Source organism: Lepus europaeus, chromosome 4 (assembly GCF_033115175.1).
Source record: "Lepus europaeus isolate LE1 chromosome 4, mLepTim1.pri, whole genome shotgun sequence".
Lineage (NCBI taxonomy): Eukaryota > Metazoa > Chordata > Mammalia > Lagomorpha > Leporidae > Lepus > Lepus europaeus.
The window spans coordinates 151,501,480-151,527,343 of record NC_084830.1 but is presented as its reverse complement, the minus strand read 5'-3'; the positions used below and the strand labels follow the sequence as shown (position 1 = coordinate 151,527,343).

General features: G+C 45.8%; 1 protein-coding gene across 2 annotated transcripts in view; it reads right to left on the bottom strand.

Annotated features, from left to right (window-relative positions):
* Window positions 1-25,864, bottom strand: part of MARCHF3 (membrane associated ring-CH-type finger 3) — a 155,246-nt gene that overhangs the window by 13,064 nt on the left and 116,318 nt on the right. For both annotated transcript variants that reach the window (XM_062189234.1, XM_062189235.1), the window contains exons 2-3: window positions 21,555-21,798; window positions 18,076-18,280 (exon numbers count right to left, since the gene is read on the bottom strand). In XM_062189234.1, coding sequence (XP_062045218.1) covers window positions 18,076-18,280; window positions 21,555-21,742 — 393 coding nt within the window. In that variant the 5' untranslated portion in view covers window positions 21,743-21,798. The remainder of the gene's footprint in view (window positions 1-18,075; window positions 18,281-21,554; window positions 21,799-25,864) is intronic.

The window sequence follows — 25,864 nt, the reverse complement described above, 5'->3', positions numbered from 1 at the left end:
GTTTACTCACTTGGGCTTATCTGCCTGAGAGTGTCCTGTTAACCAAGCACTTGGCAGAGTTATTAACCAAGTGCTTGTCTTTTTGGACACAGGTCTGATTACGGAAGCCCAACATCTTCTACAATGAAATGTCTCTCCTCCTGGGGAGCAGGGACATGATGGGGTGGTGCCAAGATTACAGGGTACGTGCAGATCCTCTACATGATTGACAGCTGAAGACAAAACCTGAAAACAAGCTTTTCAGTTAACTTGAGACAAAGCAGAAAACTAAAGCAAGCTCCTGTTGATGTTTTAAGTTCCTGAACTCCACACCCTGTCAGTTTCCAGGAGAGTGGAAGTCACGTAGAAGGAAATCCTGACTCGAGGGGACCTAAACAGATGCTTGCTGGCCGTCTCCGTTAAGCCCAGCTTGAAGCAAGGGGAGCTTCTCAGCTTCTTGGCCATGGTCCACAGCTCTAGACAGGCACCTTCAACAAGGCACTAAACAACTCCACTTTGAGCATGAGCATACAACTCCATCTGCCCCAACAGAGCTCTTGACCCAGCACCCCTTACACCCCTTCCCCAAGTCTTCTCCATATCCGTGAATGATAACCCCCTCCTCCCAGTCTCAGGCATCCTCATTCTTTCTGGGTCTTACCCCCCATATATTTGATCTTTCAGTAAGTGTTACTGGCACTGCCCTCAACATACACCTGGCATCTGACCGCTGCACTCCCACTGCCTCCATCCAAGTGTGGGCCCCATCAGCTCCCACTTGAGGCAACAGCCTCCCTGCTTCTGCTGTAGCCACTCCAGAGCCCAGTCACCACACAACACAGTGGACTTCTAGAAACACAAACCAGATCATGTTGTTTCTTCACTAATAACTCTAATGGTTAAAGGCCAAACTACCTGGGACCATATGGTCTGATCTCACCCCTTCTTGCCTCTCTGACCACGTCTCCTACGCTCTCTCCTCCTTCATTTTCAATCTTTACATGCGACTCTTCTCACGGGAGGAACAGGCTCTGCCTGGATTCCTGCAGGTCTGCATTTAGGTCTCAACTCAAATGCCACCCTCTCACTGAAAACACTCTTTGCACTTGTGAACATTACTAGCTATCATTTCTTTCTTTTTTTTTTTTTTTCTGACAGAGTGGACAGTGAGAGAGAGAGAGAGAAAAAGGTCTTCCTTTTTCTGTTGGTTCACCCCCCAATGGCTGCTGCGGCTGGCGTACCGTGCCAATCTGAAGCCAGGAGCCAAGTGCTTCTCCTGGTCTCCCATGGGGTGTAGGGCCCAAGGACTTGGGCCATCCTCCACTACACTCCCAGGCCACAGCAGAGAGCTGGACTGGAAGAGGAGCGACCAGAACAGAATCCGGCGCCCCAACCGGGACTACAACCCAGTGTGCCAGTGCTGCAGGTGGAGGATTAGCCTATTGAGCTGCAGCGCCAGCCACCAGCTATAATTTCTATGTAGCACAAGTACTCTCAGAAATGAAGATATTTATTTATTTATTTATCTGTTTACTTGCTCATTTATCACCAATCACTTTAATGACAGCAGGGACTTCGTTCTTGTTTATTCTTGTATGCACTGATCTAAAAGTGGTACTAAATACAGTAGTTGCTTAATAAAAATGAACTGATAAACAGCTAGGTTGCCAGTGACCCTGACTGGAAATTATCTTTTTTAAAAAAAAGAGTTTACTTATTTATTTTCATCCATTGGAAAGGCAGAGTAATACAGAGAGAAAGAGAGGTTTTCAATCTGCTGGTTCCCTCCCCAAATGTTTGCAACAGCCAAGATTAGGCCAGGCTGAAGCCAGGAGCCTAGAACTCCATTCTGGTTTTCCATGTGGGTGGTGGGGGCCCCAGCACTTCAGCCAACACCTGCATTAGAAGGAAGATGGATCAGAAGTGGAGTAGCTGGGACTCGAACTGGCACCTAATATGGGATGCAGGTTTTGCAACTGGCAGCTTCAGCTGCTGGTGCCAAAATGCCCAAGCCCAGAAATGATCATGTAGTGTTAGTTACAGGAATTAGATTGATTGGAAAGGAAAATTTTCATTGGTATATAAGCACCAAATCTTCAAGTTCACTGCTTTTGTTAGAGATAGCATTCTTTAGATACTGTTTTATTTTTTGTTTTCCAAGCAAAATGTGCACATACTATTGTTTCTATAATGTAAAAAACTTGTAATTTCTATTGAGTGTTTTTCCTAAGGTGTAAACAGTCATGTAATGCTACCTATTTTCTTCTACAGGTTATGAAATAGGACAAGAAAATCAGGAAATTATTTAAAGTCCTTTGTAATATTTTAGTCTCAATCACAATTTTTTTCCCCTCGAAGACTACCTTAAAATTTTTCATAAAATATATAATGCTGAATGTCCATTTAAGATTATATAACTCAAATAAACAACTCTTAAAAAAATTAGGGGCCAGCATTGTGGTACAACAAGTTAAGCTGCCATCTGTGACTGGCATCCCATATGGATACTGGTTCAAGTCCTGGCTGCTCTACTTCCAACCCAGTTCCTTGCTAATATGTCTGGGAAAGCAGCACAGGATGGACAAAGTCCTTGGACTCCCACACCTGTGTGGGAGACCGGGATGGAGCTCCATGCTCTTGACTTTGGCCTAGCTCACTCTCAGATGTAGTAGCCAAAAGCAGGGGTGAACCAGCAGATGGAAGATCTCTCCTAACTCTTGCCGTTCAAATAAGTAAATAAATCTTTAAAAAGATTGGATGAGTCTAATTCACTCTAGTACATGCCTATTGTGTGCCAGGTATTTTTACTGAATTAACGACACCAGGTGATATCCTTTTCATTTGGATTAGGACACGCTGGCACATTGAGGCCAAGGGTCCATGGTGGAGGAGCCGGGATTTCAAATTCCCAGCCTAATTCTCTTTCAACTCTTTCCTTCAGCTTCATTTTGAACTACATAAAACCTTCTTCCAAAGTTTTGCTCCTTCTTGCCACAGATAAAGACACAGTAGTGCCAAGCAGGGGATAGAACACGCCGCTGGATGCAGAAGATGGAAGAGTTTCCAGCTGTTCCCTGAGTTTGTTCCCCCAAATGCTGCGTGACCTCTGTCACGTTCTCTCACCCCTTTATGTGAGCCTGCCTGTGCAGTCAGGAAGGTGCAGCTTTGCGGGGGTGCTCAGGGGCCTTCGCTCGTGTCAGACCATGCTACAGAACTCTCAAGTCCCACATCTGCTGAAATGTTAGCCCTAACTAAAGGTGCACCACTCGCCTACTTGGCGTCTCTCCACTTGTGCAATAAACATCTCAGTTTCACAAGGTTCACGGTGGAACAGTGGATTCACCGCCTACTACCCACGATCTCTCCCAACCCCCTTCCCTGCCAGGCGGGCCCACCACACACCAGGCAGCACTAAGACGTGGTGGCTCCTGCACACAAGCTCAGCACCAACTTTATTTCTCCCTTTCTTCATTCTCTAGGTCCTACATCCAATCTATCAGAAAGTCCTATCAGTCCTTTTGGAATACACCCTAAATACAAGGGGCCTTCAAAAAGTTCACGGGGTAGGTGTTTGGCACAGCAGTTAAGTTGCTAACTGGGTGCCAACATCTTATATCCCCTGACTGCCTAGTTTAAGTGCCAGCTCCTCTGCTTCTCATCTAGCTTCTTGCTGATGTGTACCCTGGGAGGGAGCAAGTGATGACTCAAGTTTCTGAGTTCTTGCCACCCATAAGGGAGACTCAGCTTAAACTCCAGCCTCCTGGCTTCAGCTTGGCCCAGCTCTGACTGCTGCAGGCATTTGGGAAGTGAATGAACAGATGGGGAATTTTCTCTGTCCCTCAAATAAAGTGAAAATAAATTTAAAAAATTTAAAAATTATCAAGAAATAAAAAGTGCAGCAAAATTTAAAAATGTTTGTGGAAAAACTACAAAAAACTATGCATAGATTAGAAAACATTTTCATAGCAAAACAAACCTCTCAATTCCACATCCACACACTTTCCCAGGTACCCTCATGTGTTCACCTCTCCGGGGCCACTGATCTTTTCCAGGCCCCTGTCTTTAACCTGAATGGAGGCTTAGCATTCTTTCTTCTCTTCCATTTCTGTTACCCCAGAACCCAGCTTCTTTACAGCACCAAGATCACATTCATCACTCTTGCTTAAAAATCCTAAGCCTTACGTGATTTTACTCTGGTGTTTGGTCCATGGATGGAGATTCATGGGACCTGTGATGTTGGATGGAAAAAATAGCCACATCAATTTTCCCTGCCCCCCACAACCTCTGCTGGAAATTTAGCATTCTACTGAATTATGCAGAAAATCTCAAAGGTACCAGCAGACGTCATAGGTATTTTGTACTGTGTTACAACTGTTAGAGATGTCCTGAAATATTGCTATTCCAAAGTTAGTTATTAGCACTGCCAGAACAATGAGTTAAAAAAGAAGCCCATCTGTTTTATATTACAAGAGTCTTTTAAATATTTTGATAACTGTATCAATGTACTTGGCTTCCTCTTTTTGTTCCTATGCATTTTATCTTACACGGTCACACACACACGATTCTCAGAAGAGATCACAGGTTTTCAGACTCAGAAAGGGCCCATGGCAGAAAAGTTTCAGCACTGCAAATCGATCACCTGTGCTTTCTCACACAAAGCTTGCCGGGTTTCATCCTGTTTTAGAAACAGAGTTGCTTCCTCCCTCAGAGCCTCCACAACTCTGTTCCCTGCAGGGTGCCTTCCCCTGGGTCCCAGTTCTGCTTGAGCAGCCCTTCTGCAGGTGGCCTTCACAAACCACCACACGCGCACACTCTGCTCCTCCCCATTCTAGACCACGACAGCCTGCTCCAGGGGACTCTGACCCCCCACCCCAGTCTGCTCATTCATTCGCGGGCTTATTCTTTGTCTTCCTCTCCAGCAGGGAGGCAGACTCAGCACTGGACGTTCTCCTGGCTTGGCTGCAGGCACATCCCCCTTTCCCAGAATATCTGACCTGTGCTTGATACATACGAAGGTACTTCAAAAAGTTTACAGGAAAACTTAATTTAAAAATACACTTATTTTGATACGAAAATTTTTTGAAATATATGCATTTTTTTTTAAATAATACACATTTCTGTGAACATTCTGAAGACAAACAAATCTTCCCAAACTAAAGGATAGTTCTGGGTAGATATCAAATGAATAGAAATGAAATATATAATAAGGCCATTTGCACACACTCATAAGAACATTTACCTGGAATCTTCTGATCTAACACAGTAGTTTTCTGTTACATATATATGTGGGGCAGTTATTCTGGGATTCACAGCTCTATTTGGTTGAAGTTTAAGTCATATTCAAAATACTCTAGAGGATTTAGTCCAACAAATCAATGAATGGGCTATAATGCATATGAATACTGAATTTGTGTCTGGGACATTATCATTTGCCTCCAGCATCATTTGAACAAACACTACACACACTCATACCAATGGATCGAAATTTTCCAAAACTCAAATTAGTACACAGTAGGATTAGATGACAAAATAATTTCACTTAGTCAGTTGCAACCTCAGATATCAGCAGAATGGGAACCATTACTCTATTTTAGATCATGACCACGTACACATGCTCACAGCCAAATAAAGGCTGCTTGTCTCTGTGAGAAAACACTGCAGAATTATGTGCCATGTGTGGATCAATGTAGAGATAGAAACATAAGGAAATGAACCAAGAGGACAGAAAAGAAGACAGAAATTTCTCAAAGAAACTGATATTGAAAAGCACAGGGTCCAAAATAGGCCTTATTATCTGGGGAACAAAGGATTCCTACTGTGCAGCATTTTAGGAACACACATGGCAGCTCCTATTCCCAGGATCCTGCCTCACCTTGGCTCTCACTGTCCTTGACCCATCTACACTGTGAGGTCACCATCATTCATGCTGTGGGAGCATGGTATCTGAACGTGTGAGTAATTCCTCCCACCAGAAGTGCAGGATCACGGATAAAAGGTACCAGGACAGTGTACCAAGTAAGAGCCCCAGTTGGAGCACTAGACAAAAGCTGAGAATAGGGCAACACAAACGTGCATAATAAGTTCCTATTCTGATCAACGGAGGTGTTCAAAGGAATAGGTGGAGAGGCAAAAAAATCCAGAGCGGGACCATGCTTCAGAAACCTGTGTCCCTCATGCAGCGAGAGTGTGAGTGCCCACGCAGGATGTGGTGGAGGGATTTCAGTGAAATACAACACACGCATAAATGGAGGACGGGGACATAGCCTCACCACGCACTCCCAACCTAACAAGAGTGGGACCATTTTGGAAAAGGAGGAAATTTGTTAGAAGGAAGAGTCATGAGAATAGGGGGACCTTTTGGTTCATGGTTCCTACAGTCCAAAGATTTGCTGCCAAAAAGGCCCTCGACATGTGGGAGGGCCTGGCTGACTTGGCTGACAGCAGATATAACCTAGCAACCAGCGGGCCTGGTACTTCTCAGGGTTGCACCTGAGGCAGTGGCTCATGTTCATGAGCAGTGGTGCTGGTGCTGTGATTTCACAGGGGCCCCCATCACTCAGGTAATTGGGAACGTGCTATGCACTCCAGGTTCACATGGACACGCCTCTCACTGACCTCCTCATCTCAAGATCAAAGTCCCCCACATTCTCTCCAGGTCTCCGCACATGTCTGCCCTTTCTGGATATCCCTCATCAGGGTGGTGCCCAGAGTAACAGAAGACCTGGTGAAGACAGGCCACTGTGCCAGACGGAAGGTTGACGCTTTCCATTTTGATGGCTTTAGTTCCCTTGACAACGTTCACTGGAGACCACTTAGCTACAAAACTCATAGTGTTGTCCTCACAGAAGACATTCTCCTGGGGTAGGGGGTGACTGCTCAAGTGACAGGAGGTCATGACATCTGGGAGAGGCATTCACAGCAGGGTCCGGCTGCCTGACCACAGATGCTGTCTGGGGGAAGGCCCCGTTCCAGCAGGGTGACACACAATTTTAGCCTGAGTGATCCTGAGACACGTACCCTGCCGCCCCACCCCTGCTGTACCATGGAGGACATGAAGTGATGAGTAACCGAGTCTCTACATGTGCACGATCGTCACCAGCTCTCCCTTTAGGACCAGCAGCTCACATGCACTGCTGTATAAGGACACAGGATGTGGCCCTCTCGAGGAAGGGAGAATGTGCAGCTGCTTTTACTTCTCACAAGCAAGACATTTTAAGGGTACAGGAGACACTTTCGCAAAATCCCTGCTGGTTCCCATGTAGCTTAAGCAGCTCTGTGAAGGGTCCTTGACGAGTGTATGACTTCAGAGAACCCACAACCTCTTTGAAATGATACTTAAACACTGGACATTTGTGCACCTCAGGGGAGAGAGTGCAATCTTTTATCAGGTTCCCAAATATATCCCATGAAAGAGCAAGAAGCACTGTTCCAACATTTCCCTAAACTGTCTTTAGGACTCTCCTTTGGTCTGAACCAACCAAGGTTTGAGGATTTCAAAGAACATGGATAGTCAGATTTACTACCTTCTGAGATCCATTATTTCTCCTGAGACTCTGACCACTCCTTTCCATAAAATAAAAATAACCAACCTAGGGCACAGATTGTGCCATCTAAAAACACGTATGTGACTTAGATGACATACGGTCAGCACAATCAAAAAAGCAACCAATTAAATTAATGGGCTTGGAGGAAAGAACAGACTCTGACCAAGGATGGCAAAGATTCAGAAAACATAAAAAAAATCGATGTACAAATGATTTCCATAAAATAAGAGACTAAAAAATGAACAAGGCTTCCTCACAAACTGTGATAGGGAGACAGCCACACTTGCCAGGGGGAGAAGCCATCAACATCTCTGTGCCAATATCCTTATTTCTCAAACTGAGATGGTGGGAAGCATGGAGGTGTCTAGAGCAGGGGCCCCGGCTGAAGCTCTAGGTAGGGGTATGTGAGGTATGCATGTGAGTACTAAGGTGGATACAGAGGAAGAATCAGAACTAAAAAGCACAGCATAGCAAGGAAGGATAAGACATATTTTCTATAAAATCTGAGACCGGATTGTCAAGTGAAGGAAGCCAATCACAAAGGACCATGTACTGTAGGATTCCATTTATAGGAAGTGCACAGAACAGGCAAATTCAGAGATGCAAATTACATTGCTGGCTGCTGAGTGCTGGGGCAGGGTCAGGGTGGAAGCATGAGAGAGCGAAGCTGAGGTGTGTGAGGTTTCTTTTGGGGTGATGATTTGTTCTAAAATTGAGTGGTGATGGTGCAGACACTTCCCGGATATACTAAAAGCCACCTAGCTGTAAACATTAAATGGTGCACTGATGGCTTGTGAGTTACATCTCAATAAAGCTGTTAAAATACCTGCTTTTTTTTTTTTTCAAATCTGAAGTATCCTGTAGATTTCCCTAAAGAAACCCTCCCTCCTGCATAAATTCTCTTATGTATTTTAGTGTTTTATGTATCTTAGGTATTTCCTCTTGCCTCACCATGTCTTCATCCAACAGGGTGATTTTTCACATATCTATCAGGTATGTCTTATAAACAGTTGAAAACGTGTATATTTTGATAAATGAATGACTTCTGGGTTTCGGCACTGAAGTCATAGATTTTAGGCAGATGAGCCAGCGTTTAGAAAAAAATGTTAGAGCCATTTATTATTTCTATCTCTCATGTCCCCTTCCCCTCCAGAAGGTGCACAATGCAAAGACCCAGACTGGAAGGAGGTGGATTGTCGGGAAGGGCTGTGTTATTTCCTAGGGTGGTGAACGTTTTCCCCACTCTTCCACTTTTACTGATTTTTCCCAGATAGAAGCCCTTAAATGCCTATAAATTCTATTTTATAACATTCCTTCTGCTTCTCCAGCTCAGCATGACCCTTAAGCTATACTAGCCATTTCCCCTTGGAGCCCTCAAAGATTCTGAACCTCACAGCATCACTGTAGGTGAACAGCGATAAAATACCGAGTAGAAAATACTTTGTCATCTTCTTTTAATCTAACCTCCGCCTTCACAAACAGATCTTTATGCATTTTCACAAATGGCACATCTAAGAAATAAACCTGGTTTTCAGGACTCCAAACTAAAAACTTCTGTGTTATATAAGCACAACATAACCTTCCAGCACAGGGTAGTTCTATCCCTCTAACTTCCTAACAATGGAGTGCAAACAGTCAGACAATCTCACAGGGCCCCTAATTCTCCAAGAATGGAAATAGGTACTGAGGAGGTTTGGCACAGAAATCTACGTTCAGCAAAAAATGGAGGAGGAAAGCAAACCCTGAAGACCCGAAGACCTGATAGGGGTCTTTTTTCTTTTTTTAAATTTTAACCCAAATCTGTTGCACCTGTAAAAAACAAGTAAAGCAAAGAATCACAGCAATTATTCAAACAATTTGAGAAAACCAGTGATGTCTTTCGTGGGTTGCAGAACAGGTGCCAATCTGAATCCCCTCGATGGTCATCTTTAAGGAAATGTGTGTAACACTGGACAGCCACCCTGCCCTTGACCTTCACAATCACACATGAAAGAGGGGACAGGCTCTTAACCATTTTGACTTTACCAGGCTTCCAAATAACATCTCTTCCTTAGGAGAAACCTCAGGGAAAACTGGTAACATCATGACTAGGCAGAAAGGAAGACATGAAATGCAGAGAAAGAGTAACTAGATAAGAGAAAAAGAAAGGCTATGTAAAGGCCCCTGGAAATGAAGAATGATTTTCTGGCATCTGACAGGATGGTGTCATCAAAAAGCTTTGCCTCTCAACCAGACTGGAGTCTACAAAGACACAGAGAAGAAAGGGCCTCACTGCTATCGCAGCACTGAATCTGGCACAGCTTGGACTATTTTTTTTTTTTTTTTGGTTAAAGATTTATTTGAGAGGTAGAGTTACAGACACAGAGAAGGAGAGACAGAGAGAAGGGTCTTTGATCTGCTGGTTCACTTCCCAAATGGCCACAACAGCTAGAGCTGGACCCAGCCAAAGCCAGGAGCCAGGATCTTCTTCCAGGTCTCCCACATGGGTGCAGGGGCCCAAGCACTTGGACCATTTTCTACTGCTTTCCCAGGCCACAGCAGAGAGCTGGATCAGAGGAAGAGCATGAACCAGTGCCCATATAGGATACGGCGCTGTATATAGGATATGGCGCTGCGGGCAGAAGCTTAACCTACTATGCCACAATGCCCACCTCCCTCCTTTTAAGACAGACTTGATATTTTTAGAGCAGTTTTTGGTTCACAGCAAAACTGAATGACAAGCACAGGGAGCGCCCATGTACTCTGTCCACCCCCTTCCCTGTCAACATCCCTCACCACAGAGGTACATTTGTTACAACGAATGATCCTTATATATCTTTGTGATCCAAAGTCCACAGCTTCCATGAAGACTCACTCTGGGTGCTGTGCACTCTGTGGGTTTGGACAAATGTGTGACATCCATCACTGTGCTGTTGTATGGAGTAGACAGTAATTTCACCATCCTATAGGCCTTCTGTGAGCTGCCTGTCTATCTGCCCCTCCTCCCTAACACCTCTGGGTTCAGTAGACAAATTCAATGTCAAAAGGAGAGCAGGGATTTCATAGTTTTTCTTATCCTCTGCCTTCAGTGGTATACTTAGTCCCTTGGAATGGCTGGGTATTGGTAAAGAAGCCATAAGCTGCAGGTGTGCACAAGTGTGTCAATGAGTAAAGGGAAGCACTTTAGAGCCAGGAAGAACCATGTGCTCTGGTCTGAATGTTTTTGTCTCTCAAATTCATCAAATTCATACATGGATCCTAACCATCAAGGTGACGGTGTTAGGAGGAAGGGCTCTTTGGGAGGTGATTGGCTCATGAGGATGGAGCCCTCATGACTGGAATCAGTGCCCCGTGAGGACAGTGAGAAGTTGGCAGTGTACAACATGCAAGAGGACCCCTACAAGAACCTGGTCAGACTGGCACCCTGGTCTTCGATTTCCCCCATTCCAGAATGGTGGGAAGTAGTCTGTTGTTTCTAAGTCACCCAGTTTATGATATTTGGTTATGATAGCTCTAATGGGCCATGATGCCAGGTATGGTGCAAGGAATGTAGACTTTGGATTCTGCCTTCTCCACTTGGCAGCCTGAGACTGAAAATATTTAAGATCTCTGAAGACTGACATCATGCCCGAGTCACAGCTTATCTACAAGATGGGAAAGCACCTTTGCTATGATAAGAATAGCTGAACACAGAAGTGAGATGATCATATAAACTACACAGCATGAAATCTCTTCCCTCTATCTAGAAAACAGGTAAGATTCATTTAAGAAGAAAAACCTTTTTGGGTGTGAACAAGTTAAAGATAAAAAGAGATGACCCAAAATAAATTAATGCCGCTGGATTAGAGTCAAAGTCCATGCCTATTCTGGAAAAGGAAGTTCTTAGCACAAGTGGGAGCAGCAGGCAGCACCCAGAGAATAAAGATGCACTGGTCTCCCATTGCTTAATCCAAGAAATTGCTCCATTTTGCTCATTTGTATACAACTGATTGTTAAGCAGCTTTAACCATGAGTCTGTCTCACTCACAATATTTCACAGCATTATTTATGTCAAACTGTGCACTCTTTCTGTGGATTTGAAGTCGGTTCCTGACACTTTAAAACTGAGGCAGCACAGGAGGGCTGGGGGCAGCCTCAGCAGGGAGCAGCACTGCATGCTCTGCAGCTCCGCCACTGAGATCCGCATCTGGGCTCCTGCAACCTGCGGCTCCCTTCGGTTCCACCTGGCGTCTTGAAGCCTTCCGGGACCACTCCTGGGAATTAGCTGTGCCTTGTCATTTCAGCAGGACTCAGGAGGAAGACGACTCCCAGCTGGAGTCACTTAGTGACCCTTTGGAGCTCCTCTCTGACCCTGCTTACGGCACTCTCCCTTCAGTGGTCCAGGAACACCGTCACTTCCACCACCCAGCTGCTACGGAATAACCTTGAACTCAGGAGACATGAGCCCACTCGCTATTCTATTTGTTCTAACATTTGGAGTTGGCTAAAAGGGTCTGGAATCTTTCAAGATTATCTGTCTCATTTTGTTGACTTTCTCTTATTCTCAGCCCAGATGTGCTTAAGGAAAACCTGGCCGAATTTCCTCTCCTAGTGAGGATACCTAAGGACCAGTTAGCGAAGACATTTTCTCTCTGACCCTGAGAGGCTGCCGCTTTGAAAACAAAATGCCTGTTAACTCTAGGTAGTGGATACACACCTGTTTGTTGTATTATTCTTGGTTCACCTCTGAATATTTTAAAGCATAGGAAAATTAAAATTAAAAAGTGCGCAAGGGTTCATGGTGTTTTGTGTCTCTGCCCACAGAAGTCCTCAGATGGGGAGAGAGAGGGAGCAGCTACTCACATGCAAAGAGGTGCCCTTGAGAATGTGGATTTCAACCCAAGTTCACTGCAAGTGTCAGCACAATTTAAAATAATAGAGTCTGCTCATGAAATTCTTTTTATGCATGGAAGTAGATTTTGCCTCCAAACGAATCCTGCACCAGCAGAGGATGGGCTGGAAACAGGCTCCAAGCAGTTAGCTCACTTCCATCTGGTGTGGCCATGTGAACACTTCGGTTGGCTTGCTTTTTTAATGAATTGATTTTTAATGAAGCAAGCTGTGAATTTAATAGATACCTTAAAACAGCTTTCTTGTAACTAAGCTTTAAGTAACAAAGCGACTGCCAAATTAGCCACCAAAAGCAAGACAAAAATTCAAGACTAAACAACCAGAGGTTCAGGCTTTGCTGGGACTCAGCATCAAACATGTTATCTCAAGGGCTGGCACAAAGGACGGTGCCACCGCCCACATGCGGGCAGGGTGGTCTGAAGGAAGGCCCACTCAGCGACCCTGTCACAAGTCAAGGGACTGGTTGGCCAACACCAAAGCACACTTAAGGGTGAGGAATTACAACAGTGTACCACGCTGGCACACTGCCTCTCACAGGTCCATTTGCCATGTGACTCTGAACCAACCGTTTCAGCTCCCTTGTAAGGTGGGGCCCACATGAACGAGACGATGAGGTTCAGTCTGTAATACTCTCAAAGAAGGTGCCACAGAAGAAAATGCACTTAGTATTGGAGAGCCATTTCAAGGGTGAGAGAAACTGCCCACTCCTGGGATCTCAAATGCACACGGGAGGCAGGCAACACGAGGTAGTGAAGAGAACTATGTGTGCGTGTGTGTGCTTGTGTGTGTGTCAAAGGTGAGGCCAGAGGAAATGGGGACCACATGTCCCACCCAGAGCCATTCAAACTCCTTAAGTTCAAAAGGCACTGAACCAGAAAGACGCACCATGCCCTGTGGTGACTGGGGCCCAGGCACCCTTCCCACTGGCTGCACTCATGGGTGGGGATGAAGACAGGAGTGTGATTGCCTTCCGATGAGTAACAGAATGGTGGCCCTTTTGCCCGTGAGGCTCCTTGGACCAGTTCTTATCCCTTGTGGCTCATTCTCCGATTAACTCATACTGCAACAGTTTGCCGATGAAGGCCAATGCTCCGAAATAAGTTCATGTTTCCACCTAAATGAATATGAAAAATCAAAAGAAACCCTACCAAAAAGAGCCCAGAAATGTCACTCTTAAAGTTTGATTCAAAAAAATATATGTATACACATTATAGGTATTAGAGTTAAATGAAATCTTGAATCTATTAAATAGCAAGTACCAAGATAGAAAACATTTCTCTGTGCCTGGGTGTAGTTTCTTGCTGCGGTGTTGCTTAAGATTATGCTGAATCCAAGGCACACTTTAAAACCATTTTCCTCTAGTGACTTAAAAAAAAGAAAAAAAGAGTTCAAAAAAAAAAAAATCCTTAATCCTTATCTCCCTAGCTTTACATCCCATTATTCTGGGTAACGGGTATGTGTGAAAACATCCTCAGTTTCAATTTAGTTAAACCTCTGCCTCATGGGGAACAGCTTTTAAATTGTTCAGACAATTCTTATCAATCAGCTGGGTTTGTGTAAAGGGAACAGGAATCCAGAAACTTAATCGGCCCTTCTGTGAAAAATCACCAAGTCTCCCTGATCGGAGGGAGATCAGATTCCCCGAAGCCTTTCCTCCAGATTTTCTCTGTTTCCTGGAGGTTTTTATTTTAATCACAAAACTGTTCAGCTGATCTACAACTTCATGAGTTTTCTGGGCAAGGGTGGATGTTACAGATGCACGTCTTAGGAAAGCCTTGCAGTAAGTATTCCCTCTCTGGAAAATGATTTTACAAGCATGCCCTGTACCTAGTGAGGTGGGCTTTCTTGGCAAACTGGTTAATGAGAAACGCAGGGATGGCAATAGTCTAGCGTCAGGGCTCAGACTTGGGGGAGAAAATCATGGACTTTTTATTGGTTTGCTGTATTTTGCCCTTCGTTATAGAAGACTGGTATCAGAGTTCAAGTTACAGAGAGAAATGAGGAAAACTATAAAGAGCAGGAAGAAGACCATAAAACCAGCCAGGCTGGTCATTCAGTGAATCCTTTTATGGTTGGTGGATATCAATTTACTATGTTCTACTGGGCCAGTATTCTTGAGGATAATGCATCTTACAAATTGCCAGCCCATACGTGTTCCACCATCAACCCCAAACCACACTGACTTCATGAGATGCACTCACAGTGGAGAGACGAGATGCAGGGATGGCACATCTGCTCTTCCTTTTTGCTATACAGGTCTTAAATGCTTTCCAATCCTGCATGACTGGACACAGACCTTATGACATTTGCATTCACTGGGCTACAATGGAAGCTCATCCACGTCTAACTAAACCAGATGACAGCGCGGTAGCTTTCCTGGGCTGGAACCAGGTCTTGTTCTACTGGCTTCCTTTGCATCCAAAACACACCCAGGGGACTAATTTGTAGTGCATCTACCAAAAGAGACTAAAAGGTTTAGTCTGGCTATATAGGTAAGTAGACAGATGGACATACACAAAAAATCAATGTATCGGTTACATACCATACAATGGACATGCTTGAAAGGTAGAATGGGTTATTTTGCCTAAGAACTTCTAACCTTACTGAGATTGAAAGAGATGTCATGGAGAGGGAGCAACTTCTCACCACTTTCCATGGTGAAGCTCAGAGAAACTGAGCCAGGCCACACAGATGTCAGTGGCAAAGTTGGCAGGGGCTGCCTCGTTTGGAGCTTCTGAGAAAAACCAGCCATGGAATGCGCTGTTACAAGTAGAAATCTTCCTTTGTGTAGCACCTTGTGTATCTGCAACAGTTCTGGGTTCCTGACCAGTTAGCAACAAGCAACCAACTGCTGGTTGCAGCGGGCACAGGAAGTGAGGAGGAGGTGTTCTTAGGATGGCCAGGAAGCTCAATCAAAGCCCAAGATGTTCACTGGAAAGCGGAAGTCTCAGGTGTGAAAAGTCATCTCAGCTCTGGTGAGTGTGCAGATGTGTACAAATAACACCTACAAATGACTTTTTAAACTGCTTCCTCTAGCAACAACAGCTGTTGCTATCACATGGATTTTGGAGTGAAATGTTATGGAATTTTCTTGCTTTAATGAGAAAGCAGATTCAACTGGTAGACAAAGTAATGATTAAAGCAATTAAAAGAGGAAAAATGCAAAATCCACTAACAATATACGTCCTCCTCAACACAGATAAGCAGGCTTTGCTGGTACTAAAAACAGACGCATGTTGATCTTGTGTGGAAACAGCCAGAAGTGATGCTTACTATGAATGAGCCTGTCCTTTGAGAGGAGGGAAACATCAATTAGCAATGTCATTTGTTTACCAATCTGCCCGCACCTGGTTCTCATTTGTCCTCCAGCTGAGAAACCAAAGACAACTTTTTATTGCTTGTGGTCAAACACCAAGTTCATTCTGCCCTGGGATGATCAAACGGCTGGCTTCCCCCAGCTTGGGAGGGCTTGCCTTTCACTTTCAACTTGTTCAATCATCATTAACTCGGAAATTTGTCACATTCCATTTGTGCAATGAGAATTTCACCACTGGTGACCGTTTGGGTGAAGGTTGTGTAGGCAAGGTCTTAAATCTTTGAGAGCACTTCACTTGTTCTCAAGGTCATTTAACTCATTTCCTTGTTTAGCGATAGTTGCCAGGACTCTGCAGTCTGCGACCCACATCAGCAACTCTGAAGACCCCAGTGTGTGGGGCCATGTCACCCACTCTGAGTTTGAAAATTTTCCTCGGGTGAGTCAGCATATTTGGCATTTTACCCAGGAGTTCAAAGGTGTTTGACATGTGTGCGCCACACATACTCTCCTTTGTTACTCATCATGGACACACCCACTGGGTTTTTACCAAGTAAACTTCTTTCTAACAGGGAGGTGCAAGTAAAGCCTTCCACTGGCAGGGCTTCCTCCCTCCAGGATGCCAGCTCCCTGGGAGACGCCTTCCTATCTGCTTGGGAAGATTCCAGAAAGTTTCTAGAAAGTAGAAGTAGATTTTTTTTTTTAATTGTTGCCACTGGGCCTGAGAAATTTCCATCTCCTTTGTTTATTGTTTTATTCTATTCCGCCCCCTTCCCTCTACAGAGAAGTTTAGGAATGTTAAATCTCACTGAATCTGGCCCAAGGCCACATCCCTGACAGGCACTCTACAAAGAGGAATTTCTGAGAGTGGATGGCAAGCGGCAAGATGGCTAAAAGGGAGCGGTCACCTGATCCAGATCTTAATGCAAGCACAGTCTACTGGGGCAAGTCAAATACATCTTGTGCCAATTGGCAAGTAAGTCACAGCTAAAACAGGCCCTGGTTGCAGGCCTCATTAAATTTTCAAGGCCAAAACCGGGATAGAGAGAGAGAGAGGGAGAGAGAGAAATCTGCAAGGCCTTCAGTTTCTCAGCACCATGTGCTTATTAAGTGGTTTCCAAGAAGGGTTTTCTGGGTGCCAGTTCTAGTTGTAATTCTAGGATTTTACTGGGTTACTGCTGAAATTAGGAGAAGGCTATCAGTAGGTCCAGATTATACACACGTCTTGATGCCTTCCAGCTAGCTTTGGCTCCTAATATACTGCAATACTTGTGGTTGTCAACATCCAATTTTTAGTTGACTAGTAGAATTTTGGGGTTAGAGAGTAGGCAGAAATAGTCTAATGATTTTTTATTTGTAAAACAAATGTTAATTTATTCACACGTTATATGACAGGCAGAGACAGAGAGACAGAGATCTTACATCTGCTGTGTTACTCCCTAAATGACCACAAAGCCAGGTTGGGCCAGGTCAATGCCAGGAGCCATGAACTCCTTCAGGGTCTCCTGTGAGGGTGGCTGGGTCCCAAGTACTTGAGACATCATCTGCTGCCTCCCAGAAGGCACATCAGCAGGAAGCAGAGAAGCTGGGCCTTGGCTCAGGCATTTACACTGATATGGTATTTGGGTGCCCTGAGCCACTATGCCAAATGCCTGCTCCTAATGATTTTCCCGTTCTAACTCCTCTGCTAATATCAGACCAGACCCTTGGTCTAAAACACAAAACAGAATGTCCTGCCATTTTAACAGAGGGGGGTGCTGACAGCATCATCTTTAAGAAAATAAACTCAGTACTAGGTTATTAGCTGAAAATGTTTGTGCATAAATTCCTGGAGAGAGAGATCTTGATTCAGAAACACATAGGAATGAATCTGCATTCTTCTAAGTGTTTTGTAAACAGCTCCTTTAATCCCCAGGGTAGTTCTGAGAGGAGGAGTAACTTATCCAAGGTCACAGAACACAGACTCCAGGCAGGCTGGGTTACCTCCAGTAAGCTATGCATGAAGATCTCTCAGAACAGGCAACCCAAAGGCCCATTTTTCTGTTGCTTCAGCTGGGCAGATGATGTGCAAAGTGTAAAGTGTATGATTTGTTTGTTCCACTTTGCAGGGACTTGCACTTTTTCCTTCTCCTGACTTCTTCCTTTTTGGCTCCACCATTGTGGAGGGCATCCTTCTCCTGGGCTCCCAGTGAGCTGGTAAACTGTCCCACTTTGTGTCGTCTGTTGGTACCTCTCTGAGACACACACACACACACACACAGCCATTGCCGTGCTTCAGTGAAGCCACAACGGGTTTGTGATTGTGAGCATGAAAGCAGACATCGTTTGCTCATTAGAGCTAAGTTTTCAGGACGTGCCCCACTTACTGACCTCCACTAACGGCCTGGGTTTGCGCTCCACTGCAAACCTGAAGTGGCAGAGTTCACAGTAGCTGGTGTTTGAGGATGACAGCCAGTGCTCCAGGCAGCTCCGATGAATTGTCCCCAAGGTCCCTGTGCACTCGCACGGAGAGAGCAAGTCCTCTTGGCTGCTGCCCTCGTGGCAGATCCTGCACATTGGCCGATCATTGAAAGGGCTGCAAGAGAAGAAGGGCACCAGCTCATCACTGGCTGGAAAACACCACCACGCAAATGGCTTTCTCGCTGTGTCCTTGGGCCTCCCTAGCAGCAGCTGCTCAGAACAGACACTTGTTTCAAGACTCACACTTGACCTTGGCAGTGGGGCCAATGGCCTCCAATATTCAGAAGCACTCAGGCCATCATCCACTTTTGCCGGTACTAAGACTAGAAGATGACCAATAGCAAAGAGGTCAGGTTTGGCCCAGGACCAGGAATGAGTGAAAATGAGCAATACGTTATTTTTGCCTTGAACATAGATGTAGTTCAGGCAAACTGTAATCAAGAAATAAAAACCATCCTTTATCATTAAGAAAAGAGATTGTTCTGAAATGACACCAATTGTAGTTTCTAGACAAATTGCAACTTGTGAACCAGGCCAAGGAAAGATTTTGTATATTCAGAGGTTCCTTTTCTCTCATCTTTCAATAGGGCAGGAAAAGGAGAGGAAGGAGGTGAGCCGGCTACCAATCCTGAAGCTGCTGTGCAGAACTGCAGTCTGCGCCAGCGTCCAGGCCTGGGTGCAGGATGGCTTCTGAATTTTTGTAGGCTGTTCTCTGGGATGCCAGAGACATTAAACTGGAAGGGAGTCACAAATATGTCTTATCCAGGTGGTCTCTGTCTCAAGTTCTGCATTTAATGTGGAGAAACCACTCTGCAGTTCTCGTGAAGGCAGCATAGAATGGTTAGGGGTTCATGGTACGCACTCCAGAATCCAGCTGCCTGGGCTCTGTCCCAGCTCTGCTGCTTCCCAACCAGCTAACTGTGGGCAAGTAATTTCCTGTGCTAGCCTCCCTGTGTCCTATTCTCTTGCTTCCTAAGATGAGCAGCAAAGAATGGTGCCTTCCTTAAATGATGACTGGGAGGATGAGAAGCGATACTCAAATTTGAAGCTTAGAAAAGGAACACAGGAAATGCCTAGTTAATGTTAGCTTTGTTGGCTGGTGCCATGGCTCACTAGACTAATCCTCTGCCTGTGGCACCGGTACTCCGGGTACTAGTCCCGGTTGGGGCGCTGGTTCTGTCCCAGTTGCTCCTCTTCCAGTCCAGCTCTCTGCTGTGGCCCAGGAAGGCAGTGGAGGATGGCCCATGTGCTTGGGTCCTGCACTCGCATGGGAGACCAGGAGGAAGCACCTGGCTCCTGGCTTCAGATCAGTGCAGCGCTGGCTGTAGCAGCCATTTTGGGGGTTGAACCAACGGAAGGAAGACCTTTCTGTCTGTCTGTCTCTCTCTCTAACTGCCTGTCAAAAAAAAAAAAAAAAAAAAAAAAAGGTAGCTTTGTCATTTTTGGCAACAGTCATCAGGGAAAGGAAAATCAAACAACATGGCCCAACGTGGAAGCCAGTAGCCAATAGATGCATTAGACTATGAGGGCTCATTTCTCAATGGGTGCTGTGTAGTGGGAGAGGCCCACCCCTTCTCTAACTTGTGCTGTTTTCACTGGCACTGGATTTTAAAATATGTCATTATGACATGTGACAAACTTGCAATCATCCTCTCTACCTGCCCTCCCACAGTTGCCAGAGGTGACAGTGGTCCAGGCCCAGGCTGTATCATCCTCTTCAAAGCCATCTTTGGTCCAGATGGAAACAGCCATGGAAACACTGCTGTTTCTTACACACCTTTCTAAGAACAATCCTGGCAATGAGCAAAAGCTGAAAGGGGGCTTAAAAAAGAAAGGACTCTCTCGTATTTGTACCAAAGACCTCCCCTACCTCACCCCACTCTAATTTCTGTGCTCAGGGACAGGAAAAGAAAGCTGTTGGAGGTGACTTTTTTCTTCTCTTGATTCCTGGCTTCCTTTATTCATATGAAGCCATGTGCATGAGAGACTCAGAGACTTTCTGGTTTACATTGCTTCCATGGCAGGAAAACATGGCACACACCCATTTATGCACACGTACACATGCATGCACATATCCGCACACACACACACACAGTTGGGTTCAGAGCTTCAGTCATTTCAACACAGCTTCCTCTTCCTAATCCATGGAGGTGATGATGGCCACAAGGGGGACTGGTGCATACTCAAGTGGCCCAGACTTAATTCACAGAGAGCCAGTGATGCTCACCATCTCATGGTGTTCTGAGTTCTAACCAATTGATAGGAGTTCTCTGAAAGGTGGACAAATTATATTATACTATTTCCTATTTCTTTCCTTTGAGACGGCCACACGAGTTTTGAACAGAGGCCTATGGTCAATGCTCACCAGAGGTGTGGGGAATGTGAGTCCACATCCGTGGGCTACTGTGTCTAGGCAGGGTGGTCACCAGTAGACCCACTGCAGATGTGTGCATGGCTGTGTGCCTGGACCAGAGAGTTTGATGAGTCACTCAGATGGAGGTAAGTGGTTAAGGGTCAAGAGTGACAGATCTGACCCTAGGGGTCCAGTGTGATGCCTAAACTCAGTTTACATTTGCCAGTCAAAAGTCCCACGGACCCATTCTGAGAAATTCTGGAGAAGCCAAGGTGCACCTGCTGGCCTGGCAGCCTGCAGCTCCCATTTGCTGCTGGGCAACAAGAACACAGGAGGAGACCCCCAAAGACAAAGTGCCAGCCTCAAGGAGCAGTCTCTGCACTGCCCAGAGTCTTCACCCTTGCTTTGGTTCATGCTGTGGGAGGAAAAGCTGGGAGACTGTAGCAGTAGTAACTTTACAGGACTGTGTATGTGTGAAGGGCCATGGATGGCGGCCATATGGGGCAGACAACAGGAGAGGACCCCAGCTGTGAAAAGGGACTCACCCAACAAGGGGCCCTGGACAGTGTGTCTATCAGGCCATCAGCATGCACCCCAGGAAAGGCCCTTCAAAAGTTCTGCCTACAAATCCAATCACTTAGGCTCAGTCCTCTGAAATCCGAGGCCTTCTTCACTCTATTCTAGGAGAGGGCTACTTTTGTTAGCTCCCAGAGAAAGGAAGACCTTACTCACCATGGCAATGTGAAAATAACAAACGTAAAGCCCGTAACCCCACATCTTGTGAGACCCTTCTCTGCTTTGCTCTCTGCAAGTGGGATTTGAAGCCGAACACTGGACAGGGTGAATTTTAGCTTTTGTGCCCTATTGCTATAGAAATGGTGATGACAGAACTTGGGCAGCGTCCACTTTTTTTCCAGTACCTCTGCTCACCTGACACAAAGACCTGAGCACAAACTGTGTTCCCTCTAGTACCTTCCTTCTGAGTAAGGGTTCTCTGGATCAATCACAGACCCATTGATTTTAATGGTGGTACTACCTCTGTGTGGCAAGAGTCCGCACTACTGTTGACAGCAGCTGCCCGTCCTTGGCTGAAACTTGCATGACATACTGTGGCTGCCCATTCACAAGGCTGCCACAGTCCTCCACGGTCTTCACCACGGGTGCAGCTGAGCTGGTGCAGTCTGGCAGGACTTCGGGCAGGTGACTGCAGCGGCTGGTTGTCATGGTAACACACAGCAATTACTCTGCTAATGGCTTCCACGTTCATGCAGGATTTCCATCTAAGAGAGATCAGAAACAGTTTACTTGGGCTGGACAGTTAATACAAAATGGAGAATCACGGGCATTCTTATTTAATACAAATAACAGGGTAGTCTAAGAAGGTGACTTGTTACCATTTAATACAAGCGTGCAGGCATGCACACAAACACATACACACACACACCCACACGGCCCACAAGCAATAGCAGGACACTTATGAACATGACAGCAATCACATCAGGGCATATAAACAGGAGCCCTGGTTTCCACGAGAGGATGGAAGGATGGCTCTAGAGCTCAGATCTGAAGAGAAGATAGGCCGCCCTCCTGCTCTGCACCAGGAAAGCAATAAGTCTTTGTTGACACTCTAAAAGTTACTAGAATCATTATTAAAACCCTTCGCAACTATTTCTTCTTGCAAGCAATTTATTCTCCATGCAGTTTCATTCCGAGATACCAGGATTAAAAAGAGAGACAGAAAGGAGAAAAAAATGAATTTGGCCAAGAAGCATGCTCCAAGAGCAATATTTGCAAACGAGAGTCCTTCCATTACTGTTCTGCCTTTCTGTGTTTTGCCTAATTTGTGTTCTATAATACAAACTGTCTACTTAATATATCTTGAAAATTAACTTTCTAAAAACCTAACTATTTTAGCCTTGTTTTAAGCAAAGGGCTTCATGAAATGAAGACTTTGAAGAGCTTGTTTATTTTTCTCTAATGGACATGAAAGTAAGTACATTAGCAGTGAAGTTTTGTTTATTGGGGTAGTACCCAAGACCCCAGGACACAGGAATTATCACAAGGACACACAGAAAAAGCACAAGAAAGAGGATGACAAGCAAGCTCTCTGTTACCAATAAAAACAACCCAGTGGTAATACAGGCCTGACATCCCTGACACAGTCCCAGTCACAGAAACTGAGGAATTTGTGTCCTGATCTGTGTACAGCTGACCTCACATTCAAAGCACTCAGATCCATTGGATTGATGAGCCCCATGCATCTAATAACAGGTCAGTACAAGATATGTAAGACATGGAAACTTTCACAGAGACCTGTGGGATGAATTTGGTCTGAAGGTCACGTGACACTGAGTCCCTGTGCATGACGGGCCCTTCTGCCAGCCTCACCCCCAACACAGCCTGGGCTCAGCAGATTGGTTGACAGTCAGAGATCATCTCAACAACAAACCTGGGTGGCCAGGGCCTCACTCCCCAATCCCAACCCTCCAGGACTGTGTCCTCCCAGATCCTCACCTTTGCTCATTACATTTTTTTTTTTTTTTTGACAGGCAGAGTGGACAGTGAGAGAGAGACAGAGAGAAAGGTCCTCCTTTTCCATTGGTTCACCCCCCAATGGCTGCTGCGGCCGGCATACTGCACTGATCCGAAGCCAGGAGCCTGCCTCTCCTGGTCTCCCATGCGGGCGCAGGGCCCAAGCATTTGGGCCATCCTCCACTGCACTCCCGGGCCACAGCAGAGAGCTGGACTGGAAGAGGAGCAACCGGGACAGAATCCGGCGCCCTGACTGGGACTAGAACCTGGTGTGCCAGCGCCGCAGGCAGAGGATTAGCCTATCGAGCCTCGGTGCTGGCCGCTCATTACATTTTACTTGATCCTTACAGGTCTGGAAGATAGGACCCTCCCAGCTTCCAGAACAATGTGAATCTACTGCACATTGTCAGGGCAAGAACACAGTGTTTCCAAATGAACTTGAGCTGACAGCTCCCCTCCTGACAAGCACATGCCGGCAGGCTTGACTTGCCCGGAACAATTGGATGGGAACATCATCCCTCCTTGTGGCTGTGGCATCTGTCTTGGCCCAGCAGCTTCTCTGTCCCATCCTCCTTGGCTGCCCTGAGACATCTTGTGTTCTGCACCTGCTCACTCCCAGCAGCTCTCTGGACGGGGGGGAGTAGACCTCAGTCCTCAGCTGAGGTTTGCGGTGGGGGCACAGGCAGAGGACACCCCCTCCATGAAATCAGCCCTAAACATTCAAGGAATACACTCAAACAACTGGTAGAGGGTATAGTTTTTTGATTTTTAAATAGAGTTTGTTGTTTTTTCAAATACTCCAAAAGCAAGACACAAATGTTACAGAAAGTACAGAAAAGCACAAAGGAAATAAGAAAACTTACTTATAATCCTGCCACTTGGGTAACCACATAACCACAGTAAATTTTGGGGGTGGATGTCTTTCTGCTTTTTTTTTTTTTTTTTTTTTTGGCAGGATTGATTGGGAGGGTGGAGTTGATTTGTGGCTGGGACCAGATAGTTTTTTTGTTTGTTCATTTTGTTTTATTTTAAACTGCTCTATGGTGGGTCTCAGGCCAAAGTACAAAAGGATGTTATAAGACCATCCTCTCCTAAAACTGTACGATTCCCATTGCCTGGCCTGCTTGTACAAAGCCCCATTGACGTGACTTGAAATTCTCATGATGCCTCACAGTCACTGAGTGTGACTTCCTGGCACGGCTCTCTGGCTTCACAAGGCAGCCATAGATTAAGAGCCAGGGTGTGTTGGCAGGAAAAGCAGACACAGTGACCTTCTCGCCGCATGGAATCATTATGTCTGGGTGTACTCCGAGAGTCTATTTTCGGGATTTGCATAACTGCAGCTCAGAGGGCCAAACACTCCTCTTGACGCTTGACAGAACCGGAGGGGGAGGGGGAGGTGCACAGATTGTGTCAGCGGGACCCTCGGCTGTGGTGAGGTAGACTCCCCTTTAGGGAAGGGCCTGTCACTTGGGTACCTAAAAATCCCTGAGTGCACGAACCTGTAACCTAGATTAAGTCCTTGTCAAAGGAGATAGCTCTAACTATGTGACCTAAATCCACAATGAAATACCCTTAAAAATATATCTTGGAAGCATTTTCCCTTACACTCATTTTCTATCCATAGCTTCTCTTCTGAATGAAATACTTTATTTCCTTTGCTTCTCACTGGCAAAGGGGACACAATCGGCCATGTGGTCAGTTCATTTAATTTGCGGTGGGTGCTGGGTATGGAGTTCAGCTGCTAAAGGAACCTTTTGGCACCCCAACCTTGCCTTCTCCTGTAAGCAAGGCCTGGCTCTTTCTCTTGTGCCATTTCTGCAGAACCCCGTACTCAAGACCCTCTAAGCTCTCACCTAACTTAGGACCTTGCTAAAAGGATATTCCAGGCCAGCGCTCCCTGAAGAACGTACCAGCCTACCTTCTGTACACCAAACTGCAGACTAACCTTGAGCTACTGACACTGGCATGCTGCTACTGAGTCCTGCCAGTCCAGAAAACAAAACAAAAGACCATGCCTTGAATTAAAAACAGGGTGAGAGGGATTACACAGAGCATGAGTACCCTTGACCATGGAGGGCATGGCTGACTGGCTCCAGTCCCAGAACAACAGATCTACTCACCTATTTGTGTGGAGGAGAAGGGAAGGGAGCTGATCCTGCCCTGGTGTCAGGGAAAGGGAAGGCGAGAGGCCTGGATGCAGGCACGGGGCAGGCTGAATGCACCAGTTGTCACTTGCATGTTGCACCTGGGGCAGTGACAAATGGCCCACTGCACTTTCCTGTCTCATTCAGAGGCACCTGGGAAAACAGCAGGCTGTTCCCGTGAACGCTAGAAAGGGCTGAACTTTCAGTCTGCACCCCAATGCTGGTCTCCCACTGCTGTTTCTGCAAAATTTCAAGCACCATTTGACTGCTTTCTGCTTCTGTCTTGAGAAATCCCAGAGAGAATACTTGGGTGGACTGGGGAACGCCTTTCCCATCAGAGCAGTGCCCTGGTATGTGTAAGCTTGAACCCCAAATGGCACTGCTAGGACAGGTCCTTTCTTGGCAAGGCTTGACACCTTGTACAATTTCTTTCTCTGGCTGTGAATAAAGCATAATTTGGCACTGGACAAACTCAGCTGCCCACAGTGGGAAAACCAGGAGTGGGTGGACAAGAGGGAGACAGTGAAAACAGAGGGGTTGGCTAAATAAATGAGAGTCTGATTAGAGAATTGTTAAGATAACAAGGCTTGTCTGTTAAACTGTGACCCCTGCAAAGGACAGAGTGCAGGTTTCACAAAAGCAGGAAGGAGCTCCAACCAGGCTGCAG